We start from the raw sequence: 14,184 nt of genomic DNA, 5'->3' as shown, positions 1-14,184 counted from the left end.
ATTCCCACGGGCTAGAGGAATACTGTTTTATTAGGGAGTATGTTCTGAACAGTCTGCATTTTTCCAAGGTTACTCAAAGAGTAAATAAATATTTTTTAGCATCACAACTGTGTCTCCAGACCTACCCGCTCCGGCATTCAGCTATGCTGCTCCAAATAATTTCACGTACATCATCATTCCATTTAAATACCCTTAGTCATCCATATGACGGCTTCCAAAAAAAATATTGGATGGAAACTCCCAATTGACAGCTTGGTGCAAATTATATTAGGGCTATTAAAACAGCTCATGCAGTGAACTATTACAGCCATGGCACATTGTTTCAAGCTCACGTGTTAAAGAAAGCCCTGATTTGTTTTAGCTCGTTATTAAATGTATTGTGCAAGGGACTAGTCTACTTACAGTGTAATATAATTAGGGCAGGGAGCTCCTTTTTACCGTATTCATACATAATGTACCTAGTTCATAATGTCTATATGACCACTGTACTTATATGACTGCACTTCCTCTTTATTATATTGTGACGTGTAAAGTACACCTGTTAGCATTACAACAACAACAAATATTTATATACATACTCCAGGATTTTAAACAATAATAAACACAAGCCCATACTATATGCCATCATAAACTCAGTAAGACGCGAGTGAATAATCTAATTTCTATGCACTAAATTAACAATTCCCTAAGAAATCGTGAAAATATTGTGCATGTTTGGGCTGTATGAGGAATGATGTTTCTAATTCTGTGTTAAATTATTAAAGTGTGAACTTCAGCAGAAAAGGTAGAACTGCAACCTCAATGCTTAGGCTCTGCTACAAGAAGTATACGCGTGTGATGTATTGTTAAACTGGTGAGATAAATAGTAAGACATGCCATTTTTTTTCTTTAGGGAAGTAAACCGAGTTTGGTTCACAGAGAACTATTACAGTGAAAGTCTCCTTTGTTGCCGGCGTCAGTTGACATCGGGGTATTTATACATGCAAGGACCAAATAAGCGGGAAAAAGCCGATAGAGGAGATCGGCCGAATGGTTCTTATCTGCCGTCAAATCCTCAACTATTATTTTATGATTCTATGTTTACATTGATGACAAGATTAGAACTTGTCTTTCTAAATACCGGCTGATGTATTAACGTTATACGAGTTGTTCCATGTCACAAGGACTTGGCGGTTATATTGGTCTGTAGCCAGCAGGATGCAAGCAATTAGAAATTACAGTCGGTCTGAAAACATAGATGAATTAATCGGGTCGAGTTTAACGTTAATTTAGTACAATTCAGCATCACAAAAACAAAATGTATCCTTAAAACTCAGCAAGGCTAGAAAGTTCCCACTGTCTTTTGTAAATACAGGTTTAGCTCGATGAAACCCAATTTGATGGTTTGCTAAGAGAGCAAAATAAATAGCCCCCCTTGCCTTGAATTAGAAATCTCTTACTAAGTCACCGTATGTGACTGAAGCCTCACGGATGCGCTAATAAGGACTTTTTGTGTATATTAACTTTAGAGACCAATGTCTCTGCATTAACGGGGTGATGGCTACTAACTGTGTCTTCATGTAAAGTGTAATGGTCAATGGGGCGCCCCTAAAACATTTTTTTTTGTATAGTTTGACAAAGACACGTTATTAAGAAATCTACCGATATTTCTGCCAAGTTTAACTTTTACTTCTATATATGCCCAAAATTGTAGACTAGGTGCATAAAATCCACTGGGGAGATTTAGTACTTTGTTATAGAGAAAGAATTCCCAATGTTGAACTGTCTATAGATGTTCTGAAAGTCCATTTATATACCAGAAATGCTGAAAAACACTTATATAAACTTATATATAATAACATGATTATAATATATTATTAATAATGAGCCCAATGCCATAATAATCTACCCCTAGACAATCACATTAATAATATTTAATTGAATGTCCTGCTTAAATAGTGTAAAGCAGGTTTCTACAGAGCTGTTGATGGTATGTACGCTGGACATAGCTGGCCAACATAGGGTCCACAATTTGTTCTAAAGGTGTTCCAATACAAGACAATAAAATAAAGTTAAATATACTTTTAACACACACTTATCAAGTTTATGACGGCAGTAATATTCTGTGCAAGTATATAGTTGTATCCACACGAACAGATAAGAAACTATAATTCAGAGTTTCAGCTACTGATGGTTATGTATAAAAAGGTAGTAGTTGCTCAAACTTTGCCAAGCAGTCTTATTAGCATAGGAACCAAATGAATTAAAGAACTGGACCGTTTTGCTGGTTGCTATGGTAATAAAGCCACTATCCAAACTTTGCATCAAAATCACTTGTTATACATAACCCACAATGTTTTCTACAGAGAAGGCAGCTGCGGGTACATGGAGGACAAAGCCTTACACCGTGTTTACAAGCAGTCAGCATCCTTACCTGCAGTGCACTGTTTAGGAAACAGCTATTCTGTCCGGGTTCATTAATCAGACCTTTGCTTGGAGCAATGGACATGGAATTTCGTGGAGTAAACATCTCGTGTACGCCTCCTCTACCCGTAGAAAAGTAATTTCTCTTCCAGGACATCATTGAGTTCAGTGCAAAAGAGAAAATACGAGACCGGAATCTCCGCAGAGCCTCTAGATGCAACCAGTAAGATCGTTTGTAAAAGTGAAAACGTATAAACCAAAAGAAAATCAGCAGGAACTGTTAAATGTAGAAATGTTACTTCAGGCTTAACCCGTACAGAAGGAATACAGGGAGTACAATCGATGCAGAAGTAGAAATACTTGTAGGAAAATCATCAGAGTACATCCTTGATCTGATCATGCAACTTGTCTAAAATATCCTTGAGACTGTAGCAATGACAGTATCTAAAAACTCTGGATAGATACTGTGACTTTGTGTGTCCAGAAAGGCCCTAATGCAGCAACAATTACGGATCCAGAAGAAGTGTGTTTCCTAATCCTCAGAACAGCGAGTAAAAAAAAAAAAAAAAAAAAAAAAGATCTGGAAGCAGCTTCTACATCAACAATCAACACAACTCACATGACGTGGAGCCCCCTGCATCATGAAAGGGGGTGGGGGATAGGATAGACAACTTCAGCGAGGGCAGGTTGCAACAAGAAACACGACTATTCCTTGGTAGTTTCAACAAGTTCGACACAAAAGCTTTTAAAGGATTTAATTATTACACAGAAGCGCCCTAGTCTAGTCAGTTCAAAACTGGAAATCCAGGCAGCTGAAGAAGGGTGAAAAAAAAAAAACCTGTTGCGTCATTTAATTACTGTGCTGCATTGTTGGGAAGATTTGTCAAGTTCGGCAAGCCTCACCTCCCACAGTTAACTAATAGCCTTTCTAGAGAACAGATATAAAGATGACAACTTAAAGGAGTATGAGGAAGACTATAAAACCCCGCTTAGCAATATGGAGAACAATATATTCCGGGAGAAGGCTCTTTATTTATTTGACTTTAAAAAAAAAAAAAAAAATTCTATTAGGAAAAATAAATTATATGATTATAATTTAAATGTAATATTTTGGCTTTCAGGCAGGTTAAAATATGTTTATTTAACGGAATTCAAAGGTTTGCGCGGAATTACTCGGCCTTGTTCAAACTTCATGACTTCACACTTTGGCAAGTATTGTAATATCATCAGGAAACACTTCAATTAGAACAGATCCATCATTTTGATGACCGAAAGAAGCTTGCAGGGTGAGATAAGCAAAACCATGTTTCACGATCTTAAGGAGCATCCTCTGGAATATGTCAGGGACCTAGAATTGGGGGGGGGGACACAAAAAAAGACAATTAAGAACAATGGGAAGCATCAATCAAAACACTGCATAAGGGTAAAAATGTTGAGTAGATCCAGATACAACCAGAATTACGTAACAAGGTATCATATGTTACAAGAGAAATTAAATATCTTCTCAACATCACAACTAGTCTAGGGAAAGAAAGACAGCATAAATAATAAAACATTTACTTCCCCTGCAGCCACATGGGAACATTCCTATCTCTATAAAATAACAAAATACAGAAAACAAATGAGACCACAAGATTTATATATATATTATACACACACACATATATAATCACCACAAATAATAACAAAAAAACTAAGTTTGACAAATTTGATTCATATATGGTGTTTGCTATTGTAGAAGTCAAATAAGTTAGTTATTTTATGTAGGATTTTAGGTTTTATTATCATTTTTGAGGGATAAAGCATTAAAATAACATGTTTGAAAATATTTCAAAAACAGGTCAACTATAATCTGATGGTCACCTGAAAGTAAAAAAAAAAAAAAGCAACTGCTGCTTACAAAGGTGATGGAACTCAACATCTGAATATAGTTCTGTATCTGAAACACCCAGAACATATCCAAAAGATTATTGGAACAGCTACAGTAATTAACAACCAATAACCTTCCAGATGTACTCATTTAATATGCACAAATGTCTTTTCAATAGTTTAGTACCTCTGCCAAAACCAGGTGACCCCATTGAACATCTAGAAACACAGAGAATGAACATCTAAATATCTCCAAAACATCTTTTAAGTGGTTAAATGTTAAACTGGAGAGAACATTTCCTGAAGAAAAAAAAAAGATTTTCCCTAAATACAAAAGCACTATAAGTGTGTTATTACATATAAAGCCAATCCTAGCACAGATTACGGGTAGAATAGTTCTCAGCAAAACCATCACAAAAGCTCTACGTGCTAATCTTGTTATTTGTGAGACTATATTGTGACAAAGCTGTCATTTTAAAAGACACGTAATACCAGTCTCCTAGACACAGTTTGACTTCCTACACATATATTTACTGTGTCTGCCCGAGTCACCGAAAAGAAAGTATGCACAGAATGTATCTGGCTTATTCAATGTGTTAAAAAATACGACTGATGAGCCGGCTGGGATGTTCTGTCAGGTTACTAGGGAAAATTGGGACAGTCCCAATGCCCCAGCAGACTCCAAAGTCCTTCTGCTGCAAGCACATGCACGACAAGATCTTCAAAACTACCTATTGCTTGCACTTTTTTTTTTGTTTGTTAACCAATGTAACTGATTTAGAGATATCTCATTTAAAAAACTAATCTCACGGAAACCGAGATGAGTGGCAGCCTGTGGCAGGACCAGTATTATATGTTTAATTGCCTGTCCTAAAGTACGTTCCCTTCTCCTTACCCACACAAAGCCTGCCTGAACCAATTATCAACAATCAGTAACCCACCAAAAGAAGAAAGATAACATAATGGGGAGAAATAATCTTATACCAAGAAAAGGATAGAATCAGCTCAGTATGGTGTTCGAGCAGGGACGGTCACCCAAAATATCACATGACTGACAGCAAGTCACATGACTGACGCAGGTCTGTTTTATTTTTTTGACACAATATGATAAAATAAGATTTTTGTCAATGCTAATCTACATTATTACATAAAGCACTGAATTTAATGGTCACTATTTTTTTTCTTTACATCAAAAACGGGTATTTAATAAACACATAAATTTGAAATATTAATATTCCTTTTTGGTACAAAAATGTATATGAATTACTTGATATTAAACACTAAGCCAGTAGTATTAAAGTGTGTGGGGGGGGGGGGGGTCAGCAGCCCTAAATATCTGTTCACAATCACTTTAGAAACAATGTGAAAAACCATCATCATCATCATCATCATCATCAAACTGCTTGCATCTCTGTAGCTTTTGATGGCCAACTGCAAGAAACAGATGGCCCAATAAATATTCTTATTCTAGGACCTAATATATCTTTAAAAGTCAGATACTGGTGTATCATGGACATCATGGACATCATAGACGCTTACTCACAAGTGACACCACCGGCAAATGTTTAATAAACTGCTGTTACACCCAGCACAGAATGATTTGGTAAAGCAAAAAAGGGACAGGGCCCTTACTGACAACCAATTAACCTTTACTTAAAATGTAGTACGGGAAGCAATTAAGTCTCGCATGCATTACTGCCAAGTGTAGCTCTCTGCCACCCAAACCAATCTGTCCCTCCATCGTCCCTATTGTCCCTTTTTCTAGGACCTCAGAATGTTTAAATATATTGTTACTCAGTGCAGATTATGGGCGCCCAATCATGTCCTTTTAAATAATCTAAGGGAAATACCGTATTTGCTCGATTATAAGACGAGGTTTTTTTCAGAGCAAATGCTCTGAAAAATACCCCTCGTCTTCTAATCGGGGTCGTCTTCTAATCAGACCTCAAATAGAGGTCTGATTAGGAGACTAAGATCCAGATCCCCCCACCGCTGCAGGGGACCTGGATCCTCCTGTCTCACCCCCCCCCCATCATACACACTTACCGGTGCTTCCTGCTGTACTGCCGGGGCAGCGGGTTGACGTCTACGCGATTCGCGTAGACAACGTCCGCTGCAGCCGGAAGGAGGTGTGGCTAGCAGCGGGGGTTGTCTGCGTCCGTCGCGTAGACCTTCCCCGACTGTCAGAGATCAGAGTTCCCCGCACCGGAACCGCACCGGTGCGGGGAACTCTGATCTCTGACAGCCGGGGAAAGTATACGCGACGGACGCATACAAACCCCCCCTGCCAACTCCACCTCCTTCCGGCTGCAGCGGAAGGCGACGTCAACCTGCTGCCCCGGCTGGAAGCACCGGTAAGAGAGGGCTGAGAGGGGAGAGAGGGAAGAGAGGGGTGAGAGGGGTGAGAGGGGTGAGAGAGTGTGTGTGTGTGTGTGTTAGTTAAATGGGGGTATAGGGTGTGTGTGTGTGTGTGTGTGTTAAATGGGGGCATAGGGCATTTCTGGAGTGGCGTTAAGGGGGCATTTAATAGAGCACTCTGCCTCCTGAAATGCCTTATACCTCCCTATATGCCACTCTGCCCCATAATATGCCTTTTAACCCCCTAAATGCCAGAGTGGCATATAGGGGTATAAGGCATTTCTGGAGGCAGAGTGCTCTATACAATGCCTTTTAACTCCCTTAATGCCACTCTGCCTCCTGGAATGCCTTATACCTCCCTATATGCCACTCTGCCCCATAATATGCATTTTAACCCCCTAAATGCCAGAATGGGATATAGGGGTATAAGGCATTTCTGGAGGCAGAGTGGCACATAGGGGGTCAAAAGGCATACCATGGGGCACAGTGGCATATAGAGGGTTAAAAGGCATATCATGGGCCACAGTGCCATATTGGTGTGGCAAGCCTGGGGGCAGATGTGCGTAACTGGGGGACAGGTTGGAAAATACAAGGAAATAAAAACAAAAAAAATATTTTTCTCAATCATAGCTTTTATTTAAAAAAATAGTTTACATGAATTAACATTTACTGGTAAAACTTTTTTCCTTTAGGGTCGTCTTATATTCAGGCTTTTTCTTTTTTTCCTAAGTTAATATTCAGATTTTGGGGGGTCGTCTTATAATCAGGGTCGTCTTATAATCGAGCAAATACGGTATTAAGAAATGTTTCCTTATATAAGTAGCAACTTGAGAAACCATGCTGGGCAAGAAAGCTTTAGTATTCCTTACTGTAAACCTAATAGACAGCAACATCGGTAGTGAATGGACAGTGGGGGCCAAGAAGGAGTGATACTACAATGGAATATTATTATACATATAATACTTTGCTGTTAAGCCAACAGGCTTCCAGACTCCCGCTGCCTTGAGATCCCTATCGCTGAATACAAAGGAGGCCTTTTGACAGGATCATTCTGGAGCATGGTACATAGATCACAAATATACCACATATCTTCTCACATCATTTGCTGCCCATATTATCCTTACGTCAAGTTTCCAAGCCATCCATACAAGCCAGGACCCAAAAATATACCGTATTGGCCCGAATATAGGCCGCACTTTTCCCCCCCCCCACTTTAAGTCTTGAAAGTGGGGGTGCGGCCTATATTCGGGGTCTAGCGCCCGACGCCTGGGACACGCAGTCCTGGGCGCCGGGCAGGCAGCGGGGTTAGGATACAGATCCCCCGCATCGCCGCTGCCGGTGAACGTCTGCGCAAAAAATCTTCCTTGTCGGTACTTCCCACAGCGGAATCGGAAGTTTAATACGCGTTATGCGTAGATGTCCCCCGCCGGCCCCACAAGACCCCGTGGAGTCTGCACCGGTAAGTCTGGTGGGGGGGGACATCTTGGGGACAGAGTGGCAGCATATCTCGGGCGGGGGGGGGGAAGAGTGGCAGCATATCTCGGGGGGATAGAGTGGCAGCATATCTCGGGGGGGTACATCTTCGGGACAGAGTGGCAGCATATCTCGGGGGGGGGCAGAAACTTTTTTCTTTAAAAAAGCACCTAACTTTTAGGGTGCGGCCTATATTCGGGTGCGGCCTATATCCGAGCCAATACGGTACTTCTTATATACGCAGCATGGTATTCTTCTTCTTCCTTTTAGGTGTTCCACATTATCCACTTTATTTTTGTTACATAAACGAAGCAGCTTTCCTTCTATTCGCATGCTTCCCTGAACGTTTAGGCGTGTCGCATTTCCAATACGTGTGTCAGTAATTAGAGTGTCTATTTGTAATCATACCAAATTACGGCAATAATTTCAGCTCCTTGATGCATAACAAAGTCATCGTTGCCTTATGCTGGGATTATGACTCATAAACTGAGAAGAAGGGGTTTTGTGAGACTGCACATAACAGCTCTTGTCAATAATGTAGCTTCTGTTCATTTGTTCTCAATAAAACATGTTTAATAGTTTTAACACCAATGAAGGTTTGATAATTTGTCACTTTCAGAGATTTCTACTGGATCCCAAAACCAATTTCTTACTCTACACATCAGCATGTGATGAGTATAATATCTTGAGAACGTTTAGGTTCCGATGGACCTTTTCTAACACAAGCTTTTAGCTGGTCCTATGGTATGTGCCAGATGGGGTATTTTGCTTGACCTGTGGTATAAATTTGTTTACTCTTACATCATTTAGAATTGATAATTGTTCATATGGATTATTTATGTATAACACATGCAGGGTAAACATACATAGCTAAAAATCAATGCCAACAAACATATTATTTTCTTCATCCAGATCCCCTCATCACATCTATGAATAATTATTTCATTAAAAAGTCTTTGCTGTCCATCACAGAGCATTTTGTAGTGATTAGAGGAACCGATGGGTACTTTGTATAGGACCAAAGCCGAAGATCTGTAGCAGCGGTCTTCTTTAAAGCACAGCATAATCCAGTGGTCATTGGTAAATGCCTTCTGTTATGCATGGTGTCAACAATAATTCACATTTGTAAGTTTACAAAATGAGAGAGGACAAAGGAATCCATAAATAACAAGGACACGGGGGAAGCCTAGCATTGAAGCATTCTATTGTTCAGGGTCAAAGGTCGGCCTGTAACAAAGACAACTATCCCAATTAGACAAACTTCTTTTACTTTGAAAAATCAAGCTTCCTGGCTTTGTGTGCGATTATAACAGGTGCCTTCTTGGCAGCTTCAGCATATGAAAGATAAGAAGAAATTGACTTTTTCACATCGATTACTAGAATAAAACAGTTATAATACCGTTTTCTTTTTTTAGATGCGAAATAGAACACACGGACATGTCTAAGACCCTCACACAAAGTCACAAGGTATGTTACTTCTTTCTTGCCCATGTTACATGGGTTCTGGGGTCTAGAGACCAGGTCCAGGACTGCATATAAGGCTATATAAGAGTTTTACTGTTCCATCAAGATTTGTTATAATGTGTATGAGGGAATCTTGAAACAAATAAGTCTTTCTAGATTCAGAATTAAAACTTCCAGAACAAGCCAACAAGGAGGTGGATCAAAGTTTCTGAATTCAAAATGTTCCTAGACAAATCATGAGAGAAACTATACATTAATTGTGAAACAAAAGGCAGCGGAAGTACAGATTATCCAGACGAAAGATTTTAGATCTAAAGTCATGAAAAATATACATAAACGAAACGGTTTCTTGCATAATACAATATTACAAAACATACGTATGTTTATAAATTAATCACATGATTCAAGATTGGCAATACCACCGAACCTTCCAACATAAACACTGGAGTAGTATGTAAGTCTAAAGCATGGTGGCTCTAATGTCATACAATCATATATACAAGTTACAGCTTTTTTAAGCAATGGCTGAAAATAGCCTTTAAGAAAGCTATTGCATTCAATGCTTGACGTTACACATGAAAGAACAAAACACACACACAACTTGACTGCAGATAACGACGATTTGGCTCTTCCGGACTGGATTTTTTTCTATAAAAACCTCAAACCTTATTTGGTCCTTGGTCTTATATATAGCATAGACATAAAAAAAAAAATCTAGTTAAAACGCAATTACATTCTTTTCGATCTTCAGGGAAAATATACATTTTTAAATAAATCTTTGTGGAAAGAGATTAGCAAACATACCCTTCCAAAAAATGTTAGCTCCAAAGCAGGCCTGCACATGAAAAATGGGTGATCCAATCCATTGCGACACATACTCTGTGGGGGTTTATTTACTAAAGAAATGGTTGGTTGTGGGTTGTCACACTTCAGTATTTATTATGATGGGCCAACACTATCAAATTTCCCCAGCAAGAAGAGTTAAGTTGGCCTTGTATAATGCATAAGTCTATGGGTGAAGAGAGTTTGAAGAAATCTCACAGATTTTAAAACAGATAGTGGAGAACCAACAACGATCTTCCTGCAGCAGAAGCACTGGGTTGGATCTTCATAATGGATGGCGAGAAAGAGCTGAAAACTCAACTCTCCTGTCGACTTTTCCTTTATTCAATAAACCCCTCTGTGGTTCCTGCACAGCTGTACTGCTATCGGTAACCAGGGGCAGGATGTAAGTTCCATTAAAAAGATGGTTTGTGCTCTGTGCACAAGTTCTTAAATTGACTAAAATCACAAAGTAAAAAATATCACTTTTACTTATTCCGCTTTAATATCCCTTAGCAGATGTAATTTTATTCTTGGCACTTAATGTTTAAATGTATTTTAAAAAAAAACAACAAACAGTTATTCAAGAATATACTTTTCAATAAATGGGTTATTATCCGATTATGTCATAAGCCAGGTTTTTGTTTTTTTTGTAGCCTGTTTTTAGTGTTATTTTGCTGTACGGAAACTTCTCCTTTCCTCCTTGGAGGGGATCTCCCTCACACTGTGATCTGAAAGCTGGGCTCCGTAGCAATGACAGCAATGTGATCAGCCACCAAAAGAAACAACCAGTGATCTCAGCAGGGTCCAGATAGACCTTGACAGCCTTTTCTCTCCTCCCAAGTCCTTCCAGGGAGTGTCACCATATCCCAAAACTGTTTGTTGCAAGGCATCCCACCATTTTAGAGGACTTGTCCTTGTAGGCTAACATTGTATTAGCTCACATTAAATGTATAATGTGTAGAAACAGACACACCTAAGCAACCTGGTGGCCATATAGTGCAGAGATCTCCCAGTACATAATCAGCCAAACCTGCGCTGAAGACATAACTAAAAGAAGAGTTTGTTATAGTAAATGTATCTTCAGATGTTGACTTGTAAGATTTCCTTCAATTACAAAATAAGGCATGTGACCTGATTCCTTCACATAACTGTCCAGACAGCTGCAACCAACTCTGATGATTTGTCACATAGAATAAGTGCAAAGGAAATAAGTTGATGGTTTAATTAAACAAGACAGCAGTTCCTGGCAGAAGCACTAGGAAACAGGAACCAACAAATATCCAAGTACCAAGAAGAAACAAAATCACCATTTCGCTTTTTATAGCTTGTGCTTGTCATGAGAGTAATTACTTTTAATTCACTAAGGGCCTATATTTTAGCTCAAGGTTACAGATATCTGTTGCAAACCAACTATATCGCCTCACTACACATTACAAAGACTAGTCAACAAGAATCAGGGATGTTGTCTCAAAGTTGTGTTTCTCTCGAAGATACAAAGTCCACAAGCATGAGGTATGGTGGGAACTCTGCTACAGTTCAAATGTCTTATATTTCATCCACTAGCTGCTATTCATCATACCAAAGCCACAAAAAGCCAACCCTCTTGCTTCTTGCTTCACCTACTCAGCTTCTATATTATATGTAAAGACTATCAACAACTTGGTGTCTGTCGCCATCGTCAACTCCCACCATAACGTGTTATTTTATTTACGATCTACATGTTGACCAACGATTCAGATTAATTTACAACTCAAATGTGCAGTTTTGAATGAAACGAAAGACGACGAACTTGACAAATAGGATTAAAATATTGCTACATCAAAGGGAAAGCAATAAATGCACATAACTCTTCTATTTTTATCAGTGTTAAAATTCACTAAGATGTGTTTTCCATTAGAGTATCTCTGTAAATATTTGCAAATGTTGAGTAAGAATTAAAGGATTTCCAAAGAGTAGGTCTCACTAGGACGCTCGATTTTCGATGTGCATACACCCACTTTTATATGTTCCTTCTGCATCCTTTGATCTGTCATGTATGTGGTCTGAAGCTCCAGAGCTGCTTGTCACTGCTCTAAGACCAAATTATTAAAAATCAAGTGCTTGTTTAACTCTTATTTAATTAAAAATCCAATCTAATTATTTATTTTTAGTAGAAGCAGAATGTCTCATCCATGGTCCAACAATGATTGGCTACTTGAAGTGGCCAATCAGTGTCAGAAAAGCGCTCAGAATCAATTGGAATGATGTCTGCTCTTGCACATGGGGGGGGGGGGGTCTCTTTAGAACCTCGCTGGAATGCTTCTTGAGCCAGTGCTGAACCTGACAGGTAAGTCTGTCACATGGCAGATGATGTATTCTACCGCAAACAGTTGGGGAAAGGGGCAAATGCACTTGGGGAGAGAAGATTATGTAGAGTCTAAAGTGCATGATGGCTGAAGTTTCCCTTTATTTTTGCATTATAAATGACCAGTAAATGACCAAAAAGGCAGAGTGGGACAGGTATAATACATAGTTAAACAAGTACTACAGAAGACAAGAATAAAAGTTGCCACGGCTAGCCCTTTAAAATGCATAGTGTATGTGGGAAAGTAAAGAAAAAAATGGACTCATGGTTAAAGCGATAAGCCATTTTGTGCTTGTCCACTCACATCTATATACATAATAATGTAGATAATGGTAAACAAGATCCTATGGCTGAGAATGATGAGTTGTATTCCAATCACAAATACACAAACACACACTAAAAAAAACATGTTTATTTTTTTGCAGGGAAAATTTGCAAGAGGCAGCTGGAGAAATCAAAAGCTGGAAATTAGCACTTCAAGGCTAAGGCAAAATCTTTGTTTTCATGACAACTTATAACCAGTACTGTAAGTAGCACAGATGCGAGATTCGCTAGAAAGAGTATTTTGCTTGAGATACAAGAAAAATAAAGGCAGCTTCAGAGGGAAGCCTTGGACCAGGACTGCAGTCACCGAAGCTGTAGGAACCGACAGCTATGCTAATGATAACACAACGTCCCACAAGATGACAGACACATAAAACCATCTAAATGGCACAATCTGGCACCGTGAGGTTGACGCAATTTTCACGGCATCTTTCTTTGCAGTGATACACAATCCACGTTCCTCAAAAATCCACATACACGTATTTACAGCTGGATCTATTAGAATCCAGACAATTGTTCTTCATAGTTCTATTCTGAAGTACTATGCAGCATCAACAGCTGAAAAATCTATTTAAGGCAACATCAGCATCACACAGAACAAGCAGCAGCCATTACCCGAAATAGCAAGCCAATGGCGTGTAATCTATCTGTTCCCTCCTCTTTTATTAACCATAGCCCCATTGAATACAGCAGTTTAATACGTCAATCTCCATGCACTAGCACAGCTAGGCACTGCCTCATCAGTGCTGGGAACTGAAATATAGCAAGACACACAGTCGCTGTTTGCTTTTCAGTAAGTGGGTCACTAAAAGGGAATATTGGGCAAACAATTATGTGAATCTTTCCTACACAGTTTCTATACAAACTGAACTAATTGCTTTTAAAGATGGGAAAGCAAAAGTATATATGGTAATTCACATAGTGAATACTAATGAAGTGAGGGAGATTAATGAAAGCATTCTGTACCATGCAAACATTGGGAGCACAGAAGCATATACTAATATTCTAATTGGATGAACCTGGCACAAATTATATTTGGGTCAGGTTTTAAATTTTTTTTTTAAATTAAGATATAACTGTTTTTGCATAAATCGGAATAAAAAAAACCCCAAAAACTTCAAAAC

General features: G+C 38.9%; 1 protein-coding gene across 1 annotated transcript in view; it reads right to left on the bottom strand.

The window, feature by feature from the left end:
* LOC149298896 (ubiquitin carboxyl-terminal hydrolase 54-like) overlaps window positions 1-2,560 on the bottom strand; it is a 51,563-nt gene extending 49,003 nt beyond the window's left edge. Inside the window, exon 1 of the mRNA XM_089486758.1 lies at window positions 2,414-2,560. Within this exon, the coding sequence (XP_089342884.1) occupies window positions 2,414-2,560 (147 nt within the window). The remainder of the gene's footprint in view (window positions 1-2,413) is intronic.
* Window positions 2,561-14,184: the final 11,624 nt, after the last annotated feature.

Source organism: Sceloporus occidentalis, unplaced genomic scaffold (genome assembly GCF_023333645.1).
Source record: "Sceloporus occidentalis isolate IW3139 unplaced genomic scaffold, rSceOcc1.0.p SCAF_30, whole genome shotgun sequence".
Classification (NCBI taxonomy): Eukaryota; Metazoa; Chordata; class Lepidosauria; order Squamata; family Phrynosomatidae; genus Sceloporus; species Sceloporus occidentalis.
This window is presented reverse-complemented; position numbering and strand designations above follow the sequence as displayed.